Source organism: Parambassis ranga, chromosome 2 (genome assembly GCF_900634625.1).
Source record: "Parambassis ranga chromosome 2, fParRan2.1, whole genome shotgun sequence".
Taxonomy (NCBI): Eukaryota; Metazoa; Chordata; class Actinopteri; family Ambassidae; genus Parambassis; species Parambassis ranga.
The window spans coordinates 40277587-40303944 of NC_041023.1; the positions used below are offsets into that span (position 1 = coordinate 40277587).

At 43.8% G+C, this 26358-nt stretch overlaps 1 protein-coding gene across 1 annotated transcript in view; it reads right to left on the reverse strand.

Annotated features, from left to right (window-relative positions):
- The window catches only part of LOC114444710 (gastrula zinc finger protein XlCGF17.1-like), a gene marked incomplete at its 5' end in the record, with an annotated part of 44023 nt that overhangs the window by 16566 nt on the left and 1099 nt on the right, over nucleotides 1–26358 (reverse strand). Inside the window, one exon of the mRNA XM_028419462.1 lies at nucleotides 8983–9415. Coding sequence (XP_028275263.1) covers nucleotides 8983–9415 — 433 coding nt within the window. The remainder of the gene's footprint in view (nucleotides 1–8982; nucleotides 9416–26358) is intronic.

Here is a 26358-nt window from a genome sequence, read left to right on the forward strand (position 1 = left end):
TAATAAAACATGACCATCTACACAAATCCACATCTATCTATCTGTCTGTCTATCTATGCAAGGAGAAAGTCACGGCTGCAAGAATGACAGTTTTTAAACAGGCTGTGCACTTTGATTGATATTGTTAATGTGACCTTCTCCACATTGCAGACCATTCATTTGAAGTAAAGCAGAAGAAAAAAGTTTTTGGTCTTACCTTTCATAAAAATGTGATGTTTAATTATCTGACTGATGTGTAGTTATTATTTCTGGTTGTGTGTCTGTGGTGCCCATCTAAAGTTCAAATGCAGACAAAATTCAACTTAAGCCCTTGATGAACAGATTAAATGAAGGGGTTAAGTTTAGCTCAGGATGATATGTGGTAAAGTTGGGGAAGGTCTTTTGACCAGTGATCTAACAAAGACAGCAAAATCCAGCTCAAATCCCAGCAAAAAGATCAGCAACGACAAAGAACAGAGGGCCAAAAGGAACAAACTCAGCAGAGGCCGCAGGAGGACTTCTCTGGTCTAAAGAGCTCAGGTCTGGTCCTCTGGTTCAAAGCCTTGGTCCTCCACACTGTGATCCTTTGTTGTACCAGGTGTAGTTTTGGTGGCTACACATGTGTTCAGAAACTATTCTGTTGTAGCAGCTGAGCTTACTCCAATCCACTGTCACCACAAACACTTCCCCCTCTCTTTTCTTCTTCTTCCTCTGCCTCTTCTTCTTCTTCTGTGGTGTTTTATGGCAGCTGACATCTATACAGTGACATTTCTGCCTCCTCCTGTCTTTGGTCAGTCTGTTTCTCTTACAGTCTGTAGAGTGAAGGTAACCACACACACCTGTGTGAGCCACACTATAATTTCTAACAATTACATTGTTACATTGAGTGACAGCAAAGCAGTGAGCCACCTGCTGGTGATCAGCTGCATGTACCAGAAGCACACAAAGATTTCCAATATGATGTTAAAGGTGTCACAGAGGAGGATCTGACTGTCTGACATCTGATTCTTCTGTCGACATCAGACACATCACAGTTTGATCAGTTTTCAGATCACACACAGCAGTATAAATAATACTGAGCAGACGTTACACACACACACACACTGCTCACTTATAAAAGGGATAATAAGTAAAGTTCTTTACAATAAATTCACATTTTTATTATCGCTTCACTGCACAGTATATATGGCATCAAGTTAAAGGTGGAATATGTGGTCAGAATTAATACTAAATATTGTCACTAGGTGGCAACACTTCAGCTAAAAGTTGTGTTTCATCCTCTCCTCCAACCCACTGCTGCACTACCAGCACCACTCTCAGTGCTTTTTGTTTCCATTTACTGTACAACATGATTCAATTCAATGCTATTTATATGAAAAACTATGTATAAGTATTGAATGCTCTGATGTCTATTACGTTTCCACTGACATGAAAAGGATTTTCCACAAGGCTTGCATTTTAGAGATTTTTTCTGTGGAGGAAAATTTTGAGAAGCAACCACGTCACAGCTTGGGTCTGGATGAATATGGTTACTTTCATGAGCATCAGTCACTATAAAGGAGTCAATCTCCTCACTCAGTACATGCTGCTCTCCCTCCTGACTGCAGCAGAGAACCTGCTGTTCCTCTTTAACCTGTGGGGGTTCTGGTTCCTCCAACATCTGACTGCAGTTTCTCTCCTGGTTATAGAGCTGCTGATCAGCTAGAATCACCTCTTCCTCTTTACAATTATGTTGTTGAATGAGATCTGGGGGGTTAAAGGAAACAAGAAAACAATGTTAAAAATGAAAAATGCACTCTAGTTCAAAACACTGCAGCACCCCCAGTGTAAAGCGCAAACAAGTTGCATTACATTAAAATGACAAACACACACAGTCATGTTGTTGAGGGAGAACTGAAGGGACAAATGGACACAAAGGCTAATGTGTTAATGGAAACATCTAAAACCTGGAACAACCAAATAAATTGATCCAACAATACTAACAGAAAGTATAAACATGTAAGTTCTGACTGATATGGAAAGGATTTTACATAGACTTGGCATTTTAGAGACGTTTTACCTTGATCAATGTTGTGAGAGAGAACCATGTCATAGTTTGCTTCTGGTTGATCATAACTAGCAGTTACTATAGAGAGATCAGTCTCCTCATTCAGTACATGCTGCTCTTCATGACTGATGCAAACTTCCTGCTGTTCCTCTTTAACTTGTGGAGGTTCTGGTTGCTTCTGGACCAGAATGGAGTTCTTCTTCTGGTTACAGAGCTGCTGGTCAGCCAGAACATCCTCCGCCTGTGAATTGTGTTGATGAGGGAGATCTGCGGGGCAAAGGGACAAAAGAAATGATACACTCCTGAACAAATATCTGAAATCATTTGTAGCTTAAAGTTAGGAAGTCACTGTCCTCCTGCTATAAACACTATTTGTAGAATATGCACTCTTAAGAATAGAGACATATGACAGATTGTCATGTTTACATACCTGTTCTGTGTAACTTTATCTCAGAGTTCAGGAGGATATCCAGCATTTGGCGCTGACGGTCCATCTCTTCCTCATATTGGAAGATAGTCTGTTCAAACACTCCCAATATTTCAGCAGCAGCAGCAGTTAGCCGCTCGCTGATAAAACCTCTCAGAAACTGAACAGCAGCCATTGAGACTCTCTACTAGTGTGTCCGTTGTGTTTTGGTTCTCCTTATAAGTTTAACAGCAGTCTTGTTCTTCTGTTAAGTTTGCTGGCAGCTGTTTTCTTCTTTCAAGAACTTGAAGTGAGGCAACTGGTCTTGTAGAGTTTCTTTAGGACGTTCCACTGCTCCTACAACCAGCTTCATCAGTTCTAACTGTTTGGTGGGGGACCAGGTTTATACTGTCTGTGCTAGAGGAGCTCAGTGGGTGGATCTGTGTGGAACTTACATAACAATAGCTCTAAAGGTCTCCATACTTCCCTGTGTTGGATTTTCTGATTGTCTGTTGAAGCTCAGGTGTGTCTAACGACTGACTAACGATCATGAGACTGCAGGGGGGCTGTGGCAGGCTGACGACCTATTGTTCTTACTGGACGCATGTGACTTGGTGTGAAGCTTCCTGGGTGTGGATGGAAGCACTGCATTGTTACTGTGGTTTTATAACACAATTTATTGTTAGATTTAGTTTTGTCAGCTAGCTAACAAGTTTTTATGTAGAGAGTTGTCTCAGAAAAAGCCACAAAAACAGAAATGTAGAAGAAAAGAAAAAATATTTATCTTTTAGATGTTGTAGAAGGTGGAGAAATGTTGTATAATATTACAACTTTGGGCATGAAGGGTAGCAGAACTTCAGTGATATCACTCACATTGTGAACACATGATGTTGTTGTTTGTATGAAAGATCAGCAGGGTGTAAATACATTGGTGATGCTGTGAGTAGGTTTTGCACATTGTCAGCTACAAGGGTGTGGCTACCCGAAGTGGGCACTCATCAAAGCCACAAAAACAAAACCCCCCAACAACAAGAAGAAGGACAACAACCGGCGGAGAAAGAACATCTCCATTCCATATGTGTCAGGAGTATCAGAGAAACTCCGCAGGATCTTCAACAACCATGACATCCTGGTCCATTTCAAACCGATGACAACACTGAGACAGAAACTGGTTCACCCGAAGGACAAGATTCCCAGGGAGAAACACAGCAATGTGATATATGCAGTCCAGTGCAGTGAGGAATGCTCTGATCTGTACATTGGAGAAACTAAACAACCACTCCACAGAAGAATGGCTCAGCACAGGAGAGCCACCGCTTCAGGACAAGACTCAGCTGTTCACCTCCACCTCAAAGACAAAGGACACTCCTTTGAGGATGAGTATGGAAACATTTAGTGCTATTGTTTTTTCAGTTTTTTGAGTTTTTACCCAGACCCACCCACATAGGTCTGTAACCACATATAAACCATGTTTTCCTCTTTTTCAGTATGATACTCAATATATGCTATATTTCTTGATTTATTTTATTAGACTATTTCATATATTGCAAATTAATTTTACATTCTTGTGTTCATTTAATAGTTCCTTGTAATATAATTTCTTACTGGGTGTCAATACTTCTGGTCTGATCTGTCTGTGCTGTATAACATCTGTAATATCTGTTATATATCATGTTGAGGAAATAATAAAATGGAGTCCCTGTTTTTTTCCCCTCGTGATCACATCCTGACAGTCAGATGAAATCGTTTTAAAGATAATAGTTTAACAAGAGGAAGCCAACTCATTACACTTGTTACATCAAATCTTGGTCTTTTTTATTGTTTTAGACATAAACACAATTTATCACAGTCACAGCTGTCAGTTCACATTCAGTAGTCTTCATAAAGAAACCATATACCTAGGTAACAGCTTCTCATACGAGGCAGTTCTCCTTCAACACTTTTCCCACTTTTCACTGTGATATCAAAAGTCTTCCTGAACTTCAGGCTGGAGGAGCCACAGCTCTGCATGGACCTGTGTGTAACAAAGTCTGTAATAAAGACTGTGAAGAAATGGACCACGGAGGCAAAGCAGGACCTACAAGACTGTTTTTTCCTGCACAGATTTGGGTGTCTTTGAGGCTGCAGAGCCTGATATAAACGTAGAGAAGGTTAAAGCAAGGCGTCTGGATTTGTAGAGTTTTCTAGAAGACGTTTCGCTGCTCATCCAAGCAGCTTCATCAGTTCTAAATGTTTGGTGGGGAAACATGGTTTATATGTGGTTACAGACCTATGTGGGTGGGTCTGGGTAAAACTTTAAAAAAAACTTACAAACAATAGCACTAAATGTTTCCATACTTACCTGTGATGTTCTGGCTGACTGGGCCAGGTGTGTCTAACGACTGGCTAATGACTATGAAACTGCCGGAGGGGGACTGGTTGACAGCCCTTTGTTCTTACTGTGAGTATGTGCAAACTTCCTGGGAATGGATGGAATCACTGCATTGTATGTGGTGGAAAGATGATGTCTGAGGCCACCACCTCTGTTAAGGGAAGGTTTTTCCAGCTTAACATAGATGGCTTCCTTGACTCCTCTTTCATACCACCTTTCCTCCCTGTCTAAAATGTGAACGTTGTTGTCCTCAAAGGAGTGTCCTTTGTCTTTGAGGTGGAGGTGAACAGCTGAGTCTTGTCCTGAGGAGGTGGCTCTCCTGTGCTGAGCCATTCTTCTGTGGAGTGGTTGTTTAGTTTCTCCAATGTACAGATCAGAGCATTCCTCACTGCACTGGACTGCGTATATCACATTGCTGTGTTTCTCCCTGGGAATCTTATCCTTCGGGTGAACCAGTCTCTGTCTCAGTGTTGTCATAGGTTTGAAATGGACCGGTATGTCATGGTTGTTGAAGATCCTGCAGAGTTTCTCTGATACTCCTGACACATATGGAATGGAGATGTTCTTTCTCCGCCTGGTGTCGTCCTTCTTCTTGTTGTTGGGGGGTCTTGTTTTTGTGGCTTTGATGAGTGCCCACTTCGGGTAGCCACATGTTTGCAGGGCCTTCCTGATGTGGTGTTGCTCCTTCTTCTTCCCCTCTGAGCCGGTTGGTTTGTGCTCTGTGCTGTAGGGTCCTGATGACTCCCAGTTTGTGTTCCAGTGGGTGGTGTGAATCAAACAACATTTAGTGCTATTGTTTGTAAGTTTTTTTTTAAGTTTTACCCAGACCCACCCACATAGGTCTGTAACCACATATAAACCATGTTTCCCCACCAAACAGTTAGAACTGATGAAGCTGCTTGGATGAGCAGCGAAACGTCTTCTAGAAAACTCTACAAGTCCAGACGCCTTGCTTCAACCTTCTCTACGTATGATGACCTGGATGACTGAGAATCTTCATCAACATGCAGCCTGATATAAACAAACTCACACTGTGACCTCTTCAGTTTGTGTGAGGATGTATGTGTGCCAACAAAGTCCTTTCACACATACAGCAACAATGAACCATGTTTCACTGCCAGATACATCTTTGCAGGCCAAAGAGGAGGTCTACAGGAGTGGGGACAAAGTCCTGTACAGGCAGGAGAGAAACCCTCTCACCAAGGAAATCAAGGTGGTAAAAAGGGAATACTCAGAAGAGTTGAAAAACAGCTTTTCTGCTTACAACCATTCATCAGTGTCGAGATCACAAACCACAGGAGACGACCTGCCCCACTGTTGATGACCTCAAGACTTTCTACTGCAGGTTTGAGAGGGACCACTTCACACCCCTCACCTGTACCACAATGACCCCACTCAGCAGAACCCCTAGCAGGGGCCACCATCCCCATCACAACCACCAACATAACAACCCCTCTCTGCAGCATCTCCATCATAATGACCACCAGAGCGACTCCACTCAGCAGCAACCCCAACAGCCCCACAGCCATCAGTGCATCCCTTCCCCCTGACACTACAGTCCAAATTAATATCTATCTATTCAGATGTGTTGTCAATCAATGGAAGATGTCATTGAGTGTCTGTTTTACTTAAACAACAGTGATCAAAGTCTGAACTTCACGTGTGTGGAAGTGTATAATGGTATAATAAAACATGACCATCTACACAAATCCACATCTATCTATCTGTCTGTCTATCTATGCAAGGAGAAAGTCACGGCTGCAAGAATGACAGTTTTTAAAAAGGCTGTGCACTTTGATTGATATTGTTAATGTGACCTTCTCTACATTGCAGACCATTCATTTGAAGTAAAACAGAAGAAAAAAAGTTTTTGGTCTTACCTTTCATAAAAATGTGATGTTTAATTATCTGACTGATGTGTAGTTATTATTTCTGGTTGTGTGTCTGTGGTGCCCATCTAAAGTTCAAATACAGACAAAATTCAACTTAAGCCCTTGATGAACAGATTAAATGAAGGGGTTAAGTTTAGCTCAGGATGATATGTGGTAAAGTTGGGGAAGGTCTTTTGACCAGTGATCTAACAAAGACAGCAAAATCCAGCTTTTGTCCAAACTTGAATTAAAGCAGAAAGTCTAGACTTCACTCACATCTTGACTGTTTCATTTCAGCTTCAATGTATACCACAGCAGCATCTTAACCAGCTCAATGTATCCTGGAAACTAAACAAACAGCCAAAATAAAGTGTACAGAGAAACACTGTGTCCTCCTGTCTGTACCAGATATTCAAATTCCAACATAATAATCCAAAATACAGGCTGCTATGTCAAAAACATTCTCACATGATACAATTATATAAATACATCAGCAAAATACTGCAAAAAGATCAGCAACGACAAAGAACAGAGGGCCAAAAGGAACAAACTCAGCAGAGGCCGCAGGAGGACTTCTCTGGTCTAAAGAGCTCAGCTCTGGTCCTCTGGTTCAAAGCCTTGGTCCTCCACACTGTGATCCTTTGTTGTACCAGGTGTAGTTTTGGTGGCTACACATGTGTTCAGAAACTATTCTGTTGTAGCAGCTGAGCTTACTCCAATCCACTGTCACCACAAACACTTCCCCCTCTCTTTTCTTCTTCTTCCTCTGCCTCTTCTTCTTCTTCTGTGGTGTTTTATGGCAGCTGACATCTATACAGTGACATTTCTGCCTCCTCCTGTCTTTGGTCAGTCTGTTTCTCTTACAGTCTGTAGAGTGAAGGTAACCACACACACCTGTGTGAGCCACACTATAATTTCTAACAATTACATTGTTACATTGAGTGACAGCAAAGCAGTGAGCCACCTGCTGGTGATCAGCTGCATGTACCAGAAGCACACAAAGATTTCCAATATGATGTTAAAGGTGTCACAGAGGAGGATCTGACTGTCTGACATCTGATTCTTCTGTCGACATCAGACACATCACAGTTTGATCAGTTTTCAGATCACACACAGCAGTATAAATAATACTGAGCAGACGTTACACACACACACTGCTCACTTATAAAAGGGATAATAAGTAAAGTTCTTTACAATAAATTCACATTTTTATTATCGCTTCACTGCACAGTATATATGGCATCAAGTTAAAGGTGGAATATGTGGTCAGAATTAATACTAAATATTGTCACTAGGTGGCAACACTTCAGCTAAAAGTTGTGTTTCATCCTCTCCTCCAACCCACTGCTGCACTACCAGCACCACTCTCAGTGCTTTTTGTTTCCATTTACTGTACAACATGATTCAATTCAATGCTATTTATATGAAAAACTATGTATAGTATTTCTATGTGTTTAGCTGACATGTTGTTTAGGTTCCATTGGACACATATACCAGATGGAAGCTGCAGCAGGATTGACTGATGACTGATCACAGGTGTGAACAATCAGCTGGTGACGAGTGGAGCAGGAGCAGCTGCCCATGTTCCAGAGACACAAACTGCAGCAGCACTCTGTGACCAATGTCCACTCTGTGTGTCCTCCAAACAGTCTTCCTCATGTGCCGTCTCTGCTCATGTCTTTATCAGGACAGCAGTCAGGTCCAGCCCTCTGGGGGATTTCTGCTCTCACCTTTTTAACTTTGATTTCCTGATAGCAGCACTCACAGCTCAATGCTATAATCCTTTCATAAATATGCACTGCAGCTAATACAGCAAGAAAACATTCACCCCTTTCACTCTCACACACATACACACACAAAGAAGGAGAACCAGCAAGTACCCAGACCATGACACTCAGTCCGTTATGGCCTTCTTCAAAAAGTGAATACTCAGAAAAGTTGAAAAACAGCTTTTCTGCTAATGACCATGCATCATTACACTTGTTACATCAAACTTTTTTATTGGTTTTAGACATAAACACAATTTAACATGGCAGATCTCAGTCATAGCTTAGTTCACATTCAATAGTATTCTTAAAGAAACCATATACCTAACAGTGTTGAAAACTGAAAGTAAATACAAACATACACCTTCAGCTTTAGTCCATAAAAGCAGAATATGTATATTGTGTATTTATTTGATCATTTTTTTAAACAGAACCTCCCAAGAAACTTCTCCACACAGTTGGTTCACCTGTTTGGCAAACATATGGTGTGTGTGTTGTCATGTGATGAATAACATGGAAACTGTCACTGAGAGGTTTATCACCTTTGTGGGTTCTCATGTGAACAGTTAAAGCACTGTTGTGTCTGAAACATTTCCCACATGTTTTGCAACAAAATGGCTTCTCGCCTGTGTGGGTTCTTATGTGGGCAGTTAATGCATTAGATTGACTAAAACATTTCCCACATGTTTTGCAAGAATATGGCTTCTCCCCTGTGTGGGTTCTCAAATGTACAGTTAAATGACTAACATTACTAAAACATTTCCCACATGTTTTGCAAGAATATGGCTTCTCACCTGTGTGGGTTCTCAAATGTACAGTTAAATGACTAACATTACTAAAACATTTCCCACATGTTTTGCAAGAATATGGCTTCTCACCTGTGTGGATTCTCATGTGGACAGTTAAATGACCATTTTGACGGAAACATTTGCCACATGTTTTGCAAGAAAATGGTTTCTCACCTGTTTGAATGCTCTGATGTCTATTACGTTTCCACTGACATGAAAAGGATTTTCCACAAGGCTTGCATTTTAGAGATTTTTTCTGTGGAGGAAAATTTTGAGAAGCAACCACATCACAGCTTGGGTCTGGATGAATATGGTTACTTTCATGAGCATCAGTCACTATAAAGGAGTCAATCTCCTCACTCAGTACATGCTGCTCTCCCTCCTGACTGCAGCAGAGAGCCTGCTGTTCCTCTTTAACCTGTGGGGGTTCTGGTTCCTCCAACATCTGACTGCAGTTTCTCTCCTGGTTATAGAGCTGCTGATCAGCTAGAATCACCTCTTCCTCTTTACAATTATGTTGTTGAATGAGATCTGGGGGGTTAAAGGAAACAAGAAAACAATGTTAAAAATGAAAAATGCACTCTAGTTCAAAACACTGCAGCACCCCCAGTGTAAAGCGCAAACAAGTTGCATTACATTAAAATGACAAACACACACAGTCATGTTGTTGAGGGAGAACTGAAGGGACAAATGGACACAAAGGCTAATGTGTTAATGGAAACATCTAAAACCTGGAACAACCAAATAAATTGATCCAACAATACTAACAGAAAGTATAAACATGTAAGTTCTGACTGATATGGAAAGGATTTTACATAGACTTGGCATTTTAGAGACGTTTTACCTTGATCAATGTTGTGAGAGAGAACCATGTCATAGTTTGCTTCTGGTTGATCATAAGTAGCAGTTACTATAGAGAGATCAGTCTCCTCATTCAGTACATGCTGCTCTTCATGACTGATGCAAACTTCCTGCTGTTCCTCTTTAAGTTGTGGAGGTTCTGGTTGCTTCTGGACCAGAATGGAGTTCTTCTTCTGGTTACAGAGCTGCTGGTCAGCCAGAACATCCTCCGCCTGTGAATTGTGTTGATGAGGGAGATCTGCGGGGCAAAGGGACAAAAGAAATGATACACTCCTGAACAAATATCTGAAATCATTTGTAGCTTAAAGTTAGGAAGTCACTGTCCTCCTGCTATAAACACTATTTGTAGAATATGCACTCTTAAGAATAGAGACATATGACAGATTGTCATGTTTACATACCTGTTCTGTGTAACTTTATCTCAGAGTTCAGGAGGATATCCAGCATTTGGCGCTGACGGTCCATCTCTTCCTCATATTGGAAGATAGTCTGTTCAAACACTCCCAATATTTCAGCAGCAGCAGCAGTTAGCCGCTCGCTGATAAAACCTCTCAGAAACTGAACAGCAGCCATTGAGACTCTCTACTAGTGTGTCCGTTGTGTTTTGGTTCTCCTTATAAGTTTAACAGCAGTCTTGTTCTTCTGTTAAGTTTGCTGGCAGCTGTTTTCTTCTTTCAAGAACTTGAAGTGAGGCAACTGGTCTTGTAGAGTTTCTTTAGGACGTTCCACTGCTCCTACAACCAGCTTCATCAGTTCTAACTGTTTGGTGGGGGACCAGGTTTATACTGTCTGTGCTAGAGGAGCTCAGTGGGTGGATCTGTGTGGAACTTACATAACAATAGCTCTAAAGGTCTCCATACTTCCCTGTGTTGGATTTTCTGATTGTCTGTTGAAGCTCAGGTGTGTCTAACGACTGACTAACGATCATGAGACTGCAGGGGGGCTGTGGCAGGCTGACGACCTATTGTTCTTACTGGACGCATGTGACTTGGTGTGAAGCTTCCTGGGTGTGGATGGAAGCACTGCATTGTTGTTACTGTGGTTTTATAACACAATTTATTGTTAGATTTAGTTTTGTCAGCTAGCTAACAAGTTTTTATGTAGAGAGTTGTCTCAGAAAAAGCCACAAAAACAGAAATGTAGAAGAAAAGAAAAAATATTTATCTTTTAGATGTTGTAGAAGGTGGAGAAATGTTGTATAATATTACAACTTTGGGCATGAAGGGTAGCAGAACTTCAGTGATATCACTCACATTGTGAACACATGATGTTGTTGTTTGTATGAAAGATCAGCAGGGTGTAAATACATTGGTGATGCTGTGAGTAGGTTTTGCACATTGTCAGCTACAAGGGTGTGGCTACCCGAAGTGGGCACTCATCAAAGCCACAAAAACAAAACCCCCCAACAACAAGAAGAAGGACAACAACCGGCGGAGAAAGAACATCTCCATTCCATATGTGTCAGGAGTATCAGAGAAACTCCGCAGGATCTTCAACAACCATGACATCCTGGTCCATTTCAAACCGATGACAACACTGAGACAGAAACTGGTTCACCCGAAGGACAAGATTCCCAGGGAGAAACACAGCAATGTGATATATGCAGTCCAGTGCAGTGAGGAATGCTCTGATCTGTACATTGGAGAAACTAAACAACCACTCCACAGAAGAATGGCTCAGCACAGGAGAGCCACCTCCTCAGGACAAGACTCAGCTGTTCACCTCCACCTCAAAGACAAAGGACACTCCTTCGAGGACAACAATGTTCACATTTTAGACAGAGAGGAAAGGTGGTATGAAAGAGGAGTCAAGGAAGCCATCTATGTTAAGCTGGAAAAACCTTCCCTTAACAGAGGTGGTGGCCTCAGACATCATCTTTCTACCACATACAATGCAGTGATTCCATCCATTACCAGGAAGTTTGCACATACTCACAGTAAGAACAAAGGGCTGTCAACCAGTCCCGCTCCGGCAGATTCATAGTCGTTTGCCAGTCGTTAGACACACGTGGCCTAGTCAGCCAGAACATCACAGGTAAGTATGGAAACATTTAGTGCTATTGTTTTTTCAGTTTTTAAGTTTTTACCCAGACCCACCCACATAGGTCTGTAACCACATATAAACCATGTTTCCCCACCAAACAGTTAGAACTGATGAAGCTGCTTGGATGAGCAGCGAAACGTCTTCTAGAAAACGTAGAGGAGATTGAAGCAAGGCGTCTGGACTTGTAGAGTTTTCTTCTGATGACCTGGATGACTGAGAATCTTCGTCAACATGTCTTCTAGAAAACTCTACAAGTCCAGACGCCTTGCCTCAATCTTCTCTACACCTCAGAACAGTTTGATTCCTCTGTAAATCACTTCTTCACCTGCTTTCAGGTGGACTTTGAAGAACCTAAGGATGTGCTGTCACTGCCCAGGAGAACACCACCTATTCCAAGCCATTCATTCCATTCTAATCAAATCCAAAACATCCCACTCTTCCTCATTCCTTTCCATTCGATCCCATTTTATTGAACAGCAAATTCCATTCCACTACATTTGAAGCCAAACATCCCATTTCATTCTCTTTCAGTCTATTTCTTTCCTAGGCATTCCAATCAAAATTCTTCTATTCTACTGATGAGGAGACAAACAGCAGTTCATAATCATCTTTGATAGACAGAACGTTCATCTCATCAGTAGTTTTAGTTTGCCCATTTTAAAGACTTTCCTGGTGGTTGGTCCTGTGCACCAAACTGTTCTCATGTGTTACTCTTGTTACTAAGGAAGAGTCTAAACAAAGCTTTGAACGAGGGACCTTTCGCATGTGAGGTGAACATGATAATACTACACTACAGAAACTTACATCATACTTGTTTTAGAAAACAGCAGGGTAACATTTCAGTGCTCCTGTTAAACTTTCTTCATGTCTCAGTCAGTCGTAGACAGTCCAGGCTTTTATGTGCAGGTGTGGTTGTCAAGAGACACAAAGTGCGTCTTTAGCCAGTAAACATTTATCACTTCACTCATATATGCATATGCACACACATACAAAGAAGGAGAGAAAAAGAAAGGAGGACAACCAGGAAGTACGCAGACCATGACACTCAGTCCATGTCAGACACACAAATGTTGACTTGCTGCCTTATATATCACCCACTGACAGTTGCTATCTCTGTTCAGACCCCGTTTACACATAGCCGGATATTTTGAAAAAACGAAATATTTCCTTCCCTCCATTTTCCAAAATAACATCGTGCACACATCATCTTTTTTCAAAATAGTTTCTGTTTACATTAACCCGCATAAATATGAGCCATCATGACTACGCCAGACCTGTGGATGGCAGTGTAGGAAGGAGAAAGCCATTCAATCCAATCAGAAGCCTCATTGATGCAGTCTGGCTCTTTGTGTCGGAAGTTGTTCCAAAACTGAACCTCGAGACCTAACTTACACCAACAGAAATGCAAACGCCACCCGGAATGCTTCCATTATTAGACTACAAACTGCTTTGGCAGCCGTACTACACAAAAAAAAGGTTGCATGAACTGACATGCAGACTGCCGCAAACCCTGTTTCAGCTCAGGGTGATATGTCATAAACTTGGGGAAGGTCTTTTGACCAGTGATCTAACAATGACAGCAAAATCCAGCTTGCTGATGAACATTTTCTGGTTGACTAGAAACATTGAAGAGTCATGCAGACCACACATACTGGTTCTTCATTGCATGTGCTGCTGTCCCACCCAACCAAAACTATACTGTTCCCACACAGCTAAACAGCATTAGGGTGAGTGGGACAAAAATAGCTCAAATGGTTTAAAAGAGAATAGTTTAACAAGAGGAAGCCAATTCATTACACTGGTTACATCGAAACCGTGTGTTTTTATGTTGTTTTTAGACATAGACATCAGTTCACATTCAATAGTATTTATAAAGAAACCATATACCGTATTTTCGCGACCATAAGGCGCACCGCATTATAAGGTGCAGTGTCAGTTGCATGGTCTATTTCTGTCCTCAGCGCATACACAAGGCGCACCGTACTATAAGGCGCAGGTTACGCTAAAACATACCAGTACGTAAATTCAGTAAAAACCGGCTGGATATCAGCGAGGAGCCGGTGCAGCCTCTCTCTCAACGGTGGCAGCGACAGAGAAACAGCGTGTGTGTTTCTATGGGCAGAGCAGTGGCTGCTGCTGAATGCCTGTTGTGATTCCAACTTTATCTTTACACTTTATTAACAAATAAAGACTGTCATCGGATATAAATTGCACCACAGTGATTCCTAAGTCATTATCGCTGCCTCCCAGTCTTGGTAAAGCTGTGCTCGTCGTCTGCCATCCATCGCTCCCACAGCTTAGCTTTAAATGCCCTGTTTACTCCGATAACGGCAAGCTCCGAATTCGTCTGCTTCACCTGTTTTTTTACTCCAGCGGTGAGATGGGCGCGCATGGAGTGATTCCAACTTTATCTTTACACTTTATTAACAAATAAAGACCATCTTTGGATATAATTTGCACCACAGTGATTCCTAATTCATTATTGCTCTGAAATTACGCCGGCTTTCACAAAAGCTCGGACAACAGTCACTGAGACGCTAAGACGCCAGATACCAGTACGTACGGTAAATAAAAAGGTAATGGGACAAAAACGAGTTAAGTCGAACTTTATTACAGCTATGTACAATACACTCACATTTTAATCAATCCTCTCCCACAAACCCATCAAAGTCCCCATCTTCAGTGTCAGAATAAAACAACTGTGCGAGTGCTTGCAACCAGCTTCCCTCTCGTCACTGTCGGAGTCACTGTCACTGTCGTTGCCGGCTGGCTGTTCTGAAATTACGCCGGCTTTCACAAAAGCCCGGACAACAGTCAATGCAGAAACATGAGTCCATGTGTCCACAATCCACTCACATATGGTGGCGTAACTCGCCCGACGCTGCCTCCCAGTCTTGGTAAAACTGTGCTCGCCGTCTGCCATCCATCGCTCCCACGCCGCTCGCAGCTTAGCTTTAAACGCCCTGTTTACTCCGATATCCAGCGGTTGAAGTTCTTTGGTTAACCCTCCCGGGATAACGGCAAGCTCCGAATTCGTCTACTTCACCTGGTTTTTTACTCCAGCGGTGAGATGGGCGCGCATGGAGTCACAGATCAGCAGCGAGGGTGATACGTGGAAAAAACCACCCGGTCTCTTTACGTAAACTTCTCTGAGCCACTCTCCTATTTTCTCCTCGTCCATCCAGCCCTGATCTGCGATCGGACCCTCGCATCTCAGCTTTAAGCTCCGCATCCTCCGCAAGCCGCTCACATCTCTATCAGCAGCGATTCAGTAAAAACCGGCTGGATATCAGTGAGGAGCCGGTGCAGCCGCTCTCTCAACGGTGGCAGCGACAGAGAAACAGTGTGTGTTTCTATGGGCAGAGCAGTGGCTGCTGCTGAATGCCTGTTGTGATTCCAACTTTATCTTTACACTTTATTAATAAATAAAGACCATCTTCGGATATACGTTGTCCCGCATTTTAATCAGATGCACCACAGTGATTCCTAATTCATCCTTACCAGTGGCTGACTGTACAGAACATTTATTACAACAATAAACAGGAAACAACTGCGCGAGTTCAAACCTGCCAGCTTCCCTCTCGTCGCTGTCAGAGTCACAGCCACACACGTTGCCGGCTGGCTGTTCGGAAATTATTATTATTATTGTTCGGAAATTATGCCGGCTTTCACAAAAGCTCGGGCAACAGTCACTGCAGAAACATGAGCCCATGTGTCCACAATCCATTCACATAACTGACGTAACTCGCCCGGCGCTGCCTCCCAGTAAAGCTGTGCTCGCTGTCCGCCATCCATCGCTCCCACACCGCTCGCAACTTTACTTTGAACGCCCTGTTTACGCCGATGTCCAGCGGTTGGAGTTCTTTGTTAACCCTCCCAGGATTACGGCAAGCTATGAATTCATCTGCTTCGCCTGTGTTTTTACACCAGCGGTGAGACGGGCGTACGCGGAGTCGCGGATCAGCAGCGAGGGTGATGCGTGGAAAAAACCATCCGGTCTCTTTACATAAACTTCCCTGAGCCACTCCTCGTCTCCTCATTTCTCCTTAACAAAGACTCCTGCTGGAAACATTTCTTTAGGCAGAGTCTTTCTCTTCCATAGGCGGAAGTTTCTGTCCATTACCATCCAGTCCACCACTACAGTCCGTATTGATACCGTGCTGGTCCCCATTCTCTCCACAGTTTGGTTCACGGGGATGTCGAAAGTGAGGTGGACTTCATCCATGTTGGTGATGTGGCTGGGCTGGATGTTTTTGCTGGCAATGTTGTCACTGCATAACGAGGAAGCTGTAATCCGCTGGAAGTTGCTGCGCCAGTACCGTAGCATTCAGCTGATTGGTGAATTGCAATTCACCAATCGGCTGAACCGGTGTGTTACGTAGTATCCATCTGATTGGTTCATCGCTGCTAGCGTGCGTAGTGTACGTATGACGTAGCGTTCAGCTGATTGGTGATTTGCTGCCAGCGTACGTACTTTACGTATCATGTCCCCGTGTCTGGTACTCAACCCATACACAAGGCGCACCGCATTACAAGGCGCAGGGCCGACTTTTGAGAAAATTTTAGACTTTTAGGTGTGCCTTATAGTCGTGAAAATACGGTACCTAACAGTGTTGAAAACTGAAAGTAAAGGCAAATATACACCTTCAGCTTTAGTCCATAAAAGCAGAATATGTGTATTTTATATTTGATCATTCTTCAAGCAAAACCTCCCAAGAAACTTCTTCACACAAATGCTTCAGATGGTTTACTTGTTTGATATATGGCTTCTTCTGTGTGTGTCATCATGTGATGAATAACATGGAAACTGTCAGTGAGTGTGGGTTCTCATGTGGGCAGTTAAATAATCTTTTCAACTAAAAGATATCCTACATGTTTTGGAACAAAATGGCTTCTCACCTGTGTGGGTTCTGTGGGATTATATAAGGTTAACTACACACTGACATGATACAGAGATCTTTTACTTTTTATGTACTCTTATGTATGCTTTCACTCAGAGAAAAAGGGAGACTCTCTGCACACACATACCTTACAGAGAGTTAGGGAGGATATTGACATTCCGGGAGCCCTTTTGATGCGGTGAAGACCGAAGCACTGGAAGGCATCGGAGGTAAGATAAATCGTCAGACATAGGAGTGATACAGAGTGTTCCACAGAAATCTGTTAGACCAATTATAATCATTAGTAGGTGGGGATAAAAGGGTAACATTTCCCAATATGGTAAAACTGTTTATCTATTATGCAAATGTACTTCCACTTTTGAATAAAACGAGCCTGTATCCAGGGAGGGGCAGAACACTTATGGAGGGGAGTGAAGCAGACTGAAAGGCCTGTGTTCACTGAGTGTTCTCCCTTTTGCAAAAGGCGAAACTATAAACCAAGTGTATTGTCTTTCACTCAATGTTCTGATTACAGAAGACGGAGTCTGACAATCCGGGGTGACCAGGGAAGGTCACAACAATTTGGGGGCCCATCCGGGATCAAACAATTCTTCTAAGATCCGTCAATCGAACACAGGGGTTGATTACGAACAGACAGAGGACACGTGGCGCGCCAACAATAAGGTGAGCAGACCTTTTATATCTGCATTGACTACTCTAAAGTGTAACGTGTCCCGAGTCATAGTAGTAATCTGCCTGTAAATTATACGAACATTGACTGAAACAAAAAAAAAAGAGGTTAAAGAATTCTTGTAAGAGTAAAGATAAAGAATAAGAGAAAGGAAAAAAGGGGTTGCAAAATCCTGAGTGTGGCGACTCCACCGGTGCTCTGACGAGAGGCCGGAAAAGCTGGGTTTGAGTCCCGGGGCTTGAGGAACCCTAAATCACTAAAAAAAGAGAGAGGAATAGAACAAGAACTGGCAAACACAAGGTATGGATGTTGGAACGACTGGAAACTGAAACAACAACCACATTAGTTAGGCGGAAGTTGTAGTAAGTCAACAGGCTTCCAAATTACAGACGTATAAGATTCTGGTGTCGTGGAAGAGAGGCTAGTCTCAAATCCACTGGACTGAGTACTAGGGACATAGCGTGCCATATTTCTCAGTTGGCTTGAATCTAGACAGTGAAGAACACTGTTATTATAACTGTGAGCCGTCTAAAAGAGAGACGGCAAGAACAGATGAACTGTGAGTAGTCGGACCGGCTACAAGAACAGAGGAAAGTCCTGTGAGTTCAAAAGCACCCCTACTGAGACACACAGCTGAGAGTGAAGCTGTAACACACACATACTGAGCGCTCGGGTAATGCATGAATGAGAAATGTGGATGAGTGCCAGGGACGTGTGAGCTGAAGCAGCAGCACTGCTGGAAACCTAACCGGTGTTAACGTAAAGCAGTGGTCTGTTGAAGTAGGTTCACTCACGAACTGGATTAGTTTTTTTCTGATGTGTACATAGTTTGGTAGAAGATATAGAAACATTGTAACTGTAGTTTTGTAAATTTGAATTTGAACTATAGTTTTGTAATTCCTACGTGACCACAAGATTAAGACTTTAATGACTGACGACATGGACTTAAGTGTGCACCGAGACATGACTGACGATGGGTGGGGTCCGCACAGCCCACTAAAGACGGTAGAAGAACAGCTGACGGTCTTAGGCGAAATACTGAACCAGACTTATGACTCTAAGACTGCAGCGGCAGAAGTGATTCTTATGAAGGACGCTGTAGATAAGTTGTTGGCAGAGATAGGGCGAGGTGTGAAAGATAAAGGAAGTTTGCAAAAGGAGTTTTGGAGAAAAGAGGGAGAAGCGAGGTCAGACAGAGAGAGGGCCAAGAAAAGTGCAGAGCAGTGTGGTTGGACTAAGAGAGGAAAATTCAGAAAAGAGCAGGAAAAGGCAGAGGAAGAAAGAACTCAGTGGGCGAGATGGGCTTTGTTATGTCAGGGTGTAAATCACCTCATGAGAGGAAAGCCCAAAGCAAAGAAAGGGAAAACAGAAAAGAGTAGCGACCCTCCTCCCTACACACAATCTAATATACTCCCCAGTGCACCACCTGGTGATCAGGCGGCTAGACTGTATCCAATTTTGGGGATAACTCAAGGTAAATTGTCCGTAACAGAACAACCAGCTACTGTAGAGGCAGGAACTGAGGACAGCTCCTGCAGGTCTGAAGTTAGCAGTGTGTCAGCAGGATCTCCTAGTACTACCCATAGTGCTCGAGAGGGGTCACCAGCGGCCCAACCTTTTCAGCTGAGACGAGAGAAGCTGCAGCAGCTCGAGTTCAGGAGGTCAGAGCAGAGAACAGAGACAGCAGGAATAAGATTACACAGGAAGATGCAGACAGGATGCGGCAGGTTGAGGAAGAGATAAGGAAGTTACAGGTTGTAGTAGCTAAAGAAATAGCACAGCATACACCATCTAGTCTACTGCGTGGAGAGGTAAATCTCCAAGCGGAGGGTGTATGGCTTAACGGACCACTGGCAGGGAGATCAGTTGATGTGCAGATGCAGGCTGAGGGTGAGTGGTCCCTGGAAGAATTAGAGGAGCTTGCAGAACTAAACAGACAAAAGGAGGAGCAGGATGGGCAGCATAGTAACACTGTAGAGTGGGTGAGAGCACAACACAGAGCTGACGCACCTAGACTACATCACATGCGCACGAGATCACAAGGACAGGATTACACACAGACATCTCTTCAGTGTCCATTGACACAATTTGGCCCTCACACAAAATATCGTCCATTCCCTCTAGGGGACATTCAGGCACTGGTGGATAAATTACCACCCGTTGCCGAAGGAGGCGCAATGTGGCTGAGTCAACTAGACAGTCTCACTGCAGGACACACACTTGCTTTGGGAGATTTTCGGGCTGTGCTTACCAGGTGCCTCACAGGGTCAGAAGTGAGAGATATAGAAGTAGACGCGGATACTGTCAAGAAAAGCGATAACATTCCTTTCACTGAAATAGGCCAGGCAATGAGAGCTAAATATCCTTTACCTAGTGGAGCAGCCTGCCCCACCTTAAAATGGGATCTGAAACAGAGTCCAAGAGAATATATTAATCAAAGCAAAGACGCATGGATTAGACACACAGCTCTGATGACATTGTTACGGCAGATCCGATGTTGTCTATGCGAGTAGAAGATGAGACACTGCCTTTTCTGGTAGACACAGGGGCCACCTGTTCTACTCTGATTCATACATCTTCTAAGAAACTGTCAAATGACTCTATCACAGTGATGGGCTTCTCTGGGGAGAAACAGACTCTGCCTATAACCACTCCAATGACTGCTCAGCTGGGACATCAGACTGTGTCACACTGTTTTGTATGTTCACCCACAGTGCCTCTGAATATACTGGGGAGAGACTTACTGATTAAGCTTGGAGCATCTATTTTGTGCAGCCCTGACGGGTTGACAGTGACACTGCCGGACGGCACCATGTTCCACTGTAATGCCTCTGGCACAGGTGGACAGTATCTTGTGAGACCTTTAACTGACCCTTGTGCGGACATCTACTGGGGTCTGTTACATGCAGAAAAGCCACACGACCCGGGAATTCTCTCTGCTTACCTGCAGTGGAAGCCCTGGATAGCCCAGCTCGAGCCATATGTCTCTCCCCCTGACCCCCCTCATGTGACTTTGTTTTATGACAGGCGGCAAACTGATTGGTATCATGATAACTTCACATGCTCCCTAGAGGAGAAAAACTGGTTGATTTCAGTCCGAGACATTTTTGTGGCATCGGAGGGCGTAGCAGCTGGTGTTCTTACACTAGAACAACAGGCTTGGTACATGATGGGGGATGAAGGACATCCCCACGTCTCATTAGCTGTACATCCAAAACATCAGGCAAAAGAATTAGGTGGCATGGTTAAACGTGCCATAGCTCAAACAGATTGGCAACCTACACCTATAGCGCAAATCATGTACTCTCCATCTGCCAAAGCATATAGAATACATGTTTCAGCTACTAACACTGTCACACTAGCACACGAACAGCTGTCCAGACATCATGGAAGAGAAAAAACAGACCACCCTCTTGCTCAGGCCTTGATTAATGACTTGCCGACACATTTATGGGCAGAAGGCCCCACTGATGTGGGCTTAGTGAACTGTGAGCCTGTGACATTCCGGGTTAACACATCTGAACCTTTGTGGGTTCGACAATATCCTCACAAACCAGCGGCTGAAGCCGGCATTGCAGACACTATTGAAGGGCTGATTCAAAGTGGTGTTCTGGAACCTTCCCACTCAGACTGGAACACTCCCATCCTACCAGTAGAAAAGAAGGGTACAGGTAAATTTCGTATGGCACACGATCTGCGAGATATCAATTTCATTGTGACTACTCCCACAGTGCCAGTCCCTAATCCATACGTAGCACTGGCACAGATTGATCCCTCACAAGCCTGGTTCACATGCATAGATTTGGCTAATGCTTTCTTTTGTCTTCCATTGGCTCATGAATGTAGAGACATTTTTTCATTCACATATCAGGGCGTGCAGTATCGTTACACCAGGCTACCACAGGGTTTTTCACTCTCTCCTGGCATTTTCAATCAGGTTCTAAAACAGGTCCTTAGCAAATGCACTCTTCCTGAAAACACTACACTCATTCAGTATGTTGATGATTTTCTCATCGCAGCTCCAATGGCAGCAGCCTGCCTGGAGGCAACAAAAGTTGTTTTGCAATATTTGGCCACGACTGGGTTTAAGGTCAGTAAATCTAAACTCCAGTTGGTAAGAAAACAGGTTGCGTTTCTGGGACGCATGGTTTCTCAAAAGGGGGTAAGCATGTCACCCTCACATAAGTCTACTATTTTACATCATCCCCGTCCGGACAAAGTGAAAGACATGCTCTCATTTCTTGGACTGACTGGCTACAGTAGAAACTACGTTGCAAACTACACTGGTCTCACACAGCCTCTTAGAGACCTAGTCAGAGAACATGGCATGCGTAATTTAACAGCCCGCCTAAATTGGACACAGGAAGCTGAACGCTCTTTCATTGAACTAAAACAATCTTTGGCTACAGCAGCAGAACTAGCCACGCCGGACTACACTTTACCATTCTATTTAGATGTCTCTGGAACGGATACCTGTGCAAACGGCATCCTGTTCCAGAGAAAAGGGGGAGAGAGAGTAATACTGATGTATATCGGTGTCCTCTTAGACAACATGGAAAAACGACACCCTCAGTGCACACAACACGCAGCAGGAATAGCTAAGCTAATTCAGAAAACTGAACACATGGTCATGGGACACCAGCTGTATGTACTCACAACACATAGTGTAGTCGCATATGTAAACTCAGAGACATTCACACTCACCCCACTGAGACAGAGGAGGATGAGCAAGATTTTGGAAGCACCAAACATTACCTTCACACATGATGGTATAAACATGGCAGAACAGATAGGAGCTGGAGAACCACACACATGTGTAGAGAGGGTAACCAGAGAAGAAAAAGTCAGAATGGATTTACAGGCCACACCACTAACAGAGGCTAGAAATCTGTTCACAGACGGGTGCTGTTTCAGACATGACACAGAAGGACTCAGAGCAGCATACGCAGTTGTTGAAGACACAGGGGAAGAGATGATAACACTGAAAGCAGAAAGACTGGAGGGACAGCAGTCAGCACAGAGAGCAGAGGTGAGAGCAGTGATTGAAGCACTCAAAATAGGGGAAGGACAACACATCAATGTTTTCACTGATTCAGCATATGCAGCAGGAGCAGTGCATGTGGAGTTGGGGCAGTGGCTGAGAGTAGGATTTCTCACTGCAGCTAACAAACCCATAAAACATGAGGCAGAAATGAGAGAACTTGCAGAAGCCCTGTTGTTGCCTAGCAAGTTAGCTGTAATAAAATGCAAAGGTCATGGAACAGGCGCTGACAGGATCACCAGAGGAAATAATGCAGCAAAGCAGGCAGCAGGCTATGTTGAACAGATGATTTTGATGTGCTCAGAAACGGACTTACCTCCCCCTGTTGACTGGAATGACTTAACACAACTACAAAACAAAGCCTCTCCACAGGAAAAGACTTTGTGGAGAGCGAGGGGGGCAACTGACACAGGAGGAGTATGGAGGGGACCGGATGGACGACCCACACTGACACCTGGATTGAGACAAACTGCCATGGAAGAAGCACATGGGGTCGGCCATGTGGGAGTGGCTCAGATGTTAAGAAATCTGGAGCAGTGGTGGCACCCGTACATGAAAGACATGGCTCAGTATTTAATTCGAATGTGATCAGTGTATTAAATACAATCCGAGACCAACCATCAAACCAGAAGCAGGACACTACACACTAGAGGCCAAAATGGGCAAAGAAATCATCATTGACTACACTGACATGATTAACTCTGTGAGGGGATTCAGATACATTTTGATGTGTGTTGATGCATACTCAGGATGGCCAGAAGCCTGTCCTGCTAAAAGGGAGGACAGCAAAACTGTCATTAAATTTCTGATTAATACCTACATCCCTAGACATGGTTTTCCTGAAAAAATCAGATCTGACAATGGAACACATTTCAGAAATAAAGACCTCCAGCAGGTGGAGGCTATGTTGGGACTGAAGCATGCTTTTGGTACTGTTTATCATCCACAGTCTCAAGGAAAGGTGGAAAGGATGAATCAAAACTCAAACAAAAATTGGCTAAAATCTGTGCACAGACCAAATTTATATGGGTTCCAAGTATTATCTATTGTATTGATGTTCTGTTAATAACGCCATATAATCTACACCCTATGAGCTTCTTACAGGTCGACAGTTTCCTGGACCAGCTGGCCGGCTGAGACTGAAGAAGCAGGCAGTATGGTATTAATATAAACCATAATATAATGAATTTGAAGCTTTGGTGTTAGAATTTGTATTACAGGAGAAAGGAGAGATGGTGAGTCCAGAAGGAGCCACACACAGCCGAGTGGGTCCTCCTGAAGGTGATAAAAGGAAGTGGTCGGAGAACAAGGTGGACAGGTCCCTATCAGGTGACGGAACGCACCTCACAAGCGGTTCGGCTGAGAGGAAAGGGGGACACCTGGTTCCACTGGAGCCAGTGCGCAGCTGCAGAGGAGCCTCAACGATCTCTACAGGACGTCCACGCTGATCTGAGGGCGCAGAAGTCTGAATTGGCTGATTCAGATACGGATCCTGTCACAAAAGGGGCAGAATAATCCCCTGACAGGAATCCAGGATCCCGGGTAGTCTAACCCCAGGGATCCGAAGAAAGAAAACACATCCTGAGGACCAGAGGACCAGAGAACCAGGCGGGGCGCTGTACGATGAGGCAGACGGACAGGAACACATACATGAACTGATAAAAACACAATTTTGAACATTTTTACTGTAGAACAATTTTCATTATATTTGAATTGTTAGGAGTATCTGGGGGCGGGAACGGTGAAAGACCGACCGATTAAAATACCCCCACATACTAGGATGTATAACATGTCGTACCCTCCTTCTACTCGTTCTCTTGTTGGGATAACCATATTAGGGCTGCTCATAATTTCTTTGATCTACTGGTTACACTGCGAGTTCCCTGGACAGAGGTGTAATACTACATATTAATTTTTATACTGTTCTACTCGTCACTCATATTACTTTTAAATTATTCTACTGGTTACAATCATGGTTGTGGTTCTATTCCTCCTGACTGTCTATGCGCTGCTACAGACAGGTCAACACACTGTACTATTCGATCCATGCACTAACACTACTAATACTTCCCGAAACACCGAATGGCATCAGGTATTTTGGTTTTGCTACACTGGAAAAATTGATGCACTGATTATCATCCCACGTACTAGCCTGACCAACGCTCAGCGCAGCTCTGCCCAGGGGTGGCAGGGTTATCGCATGTACTTAGATGCAACATCTGCCCCTCGACCAGGCCATGCTGATTGGAGAAATGTCTTTGCTACCACAGCAGGTTGGTCTTCAAGGTCATATGGTTATGGAGGGGCTGCACAGCGTTGGAAGAAGGTGCTTAGCAATTTCACCGTGAATAATAAAATGATATCATTTAGGCTAAATACAACCTTGTTTGATCTACCCCACGTACTGCCTATGACTGGGCACCCCTTACCCTACTGGGTAGGTCAGAATGCCACATGGTTCCTTGTCTGTGCTGTGTTTGCAGGTCATGACCCCTGTTGGAAGGTGGGATTCTGGCGAACACATAGTCTGCCTAACACAACCACCTCCACAACCCCAGAGAGTTCAGCAGTGCAGGGGAGCTTAGTGACTGGTAAGAATAACGCTAATTCAGGAGGGGTGGTTATTGTATCTGGAACAGAAGGATTGTCTACTGATCAATGGTTTCAGGTTGCGACAGGAGTCACTGGCTACAGAAATAATTGGCTTTTATTAGCTGAACAGTCAGCTAATGCATCCCACAACCCCTGATTGTGTGGTATGCTTGGGACCCAGACCTTTGTTACAGGTGGTGCCAGCTTCTCTGACCACCGACTGTTTTATACCAGTTATGACTCGCTCGGTTCCCCCTAAAAAATGCATGGAATGGGATGTTATATTCCCCATCACTAAACCATCTGTGAAACATCCTGTGTTTTCCGCAAATGTGGCCCCTGGACATTTTTCTTGTGTAAAGCTTACTGGTACAGGTGCAAGCTTAGGACATATTAACGAGACATGGTGTAACTACACGCATCGGACGACGGGTGTATTTTCGCCAGTGTTGCGTGCTGACATCTGGTGGTGGTGTGGGGGCGTGCGTCTTTTTGACCGCCTGCCCACCAGAGCCACTGGTTTGTGTGGTTTGATTTCTCTTTTACTGCCAGTATCCATGTTTCCTATGTCAGCTGACCAATTACTCCAAGTAGCAGCTGATTCCGGGAATCCTGGGCTTTTGCCGACTCATCAGAAGAGATCTTTTGCGTGGCTGAATCAGGGCGACCCCACTTATATTGATGCAATTGGGGTTCCACAGGGTGTTCCTGACGAATATAAATTGGTTGATCAAGTTGCTGCAGGCTTTGAATCTGCACTTTGTTGGTGGTGCACTATTAACAAGAATGTTGACCGCATTAATTATGTACATTACAACGTGCAGCGACTAGGCAATTGGACTCAGAGTGGGTTTGAAGCAGTGCATGGGCAATTGGCTGCCACATCTTTGATGGCGTTCCAGAACAGAATCGCAGTTGACATGTTGTTAGCCAAGGAGGGAGGTGTATGTGCTATTTTTGGTGAGCAATGTTGTACTTTCATTCCTAACAACACGGCCCCTGATGGGACATTAACTAAAGCT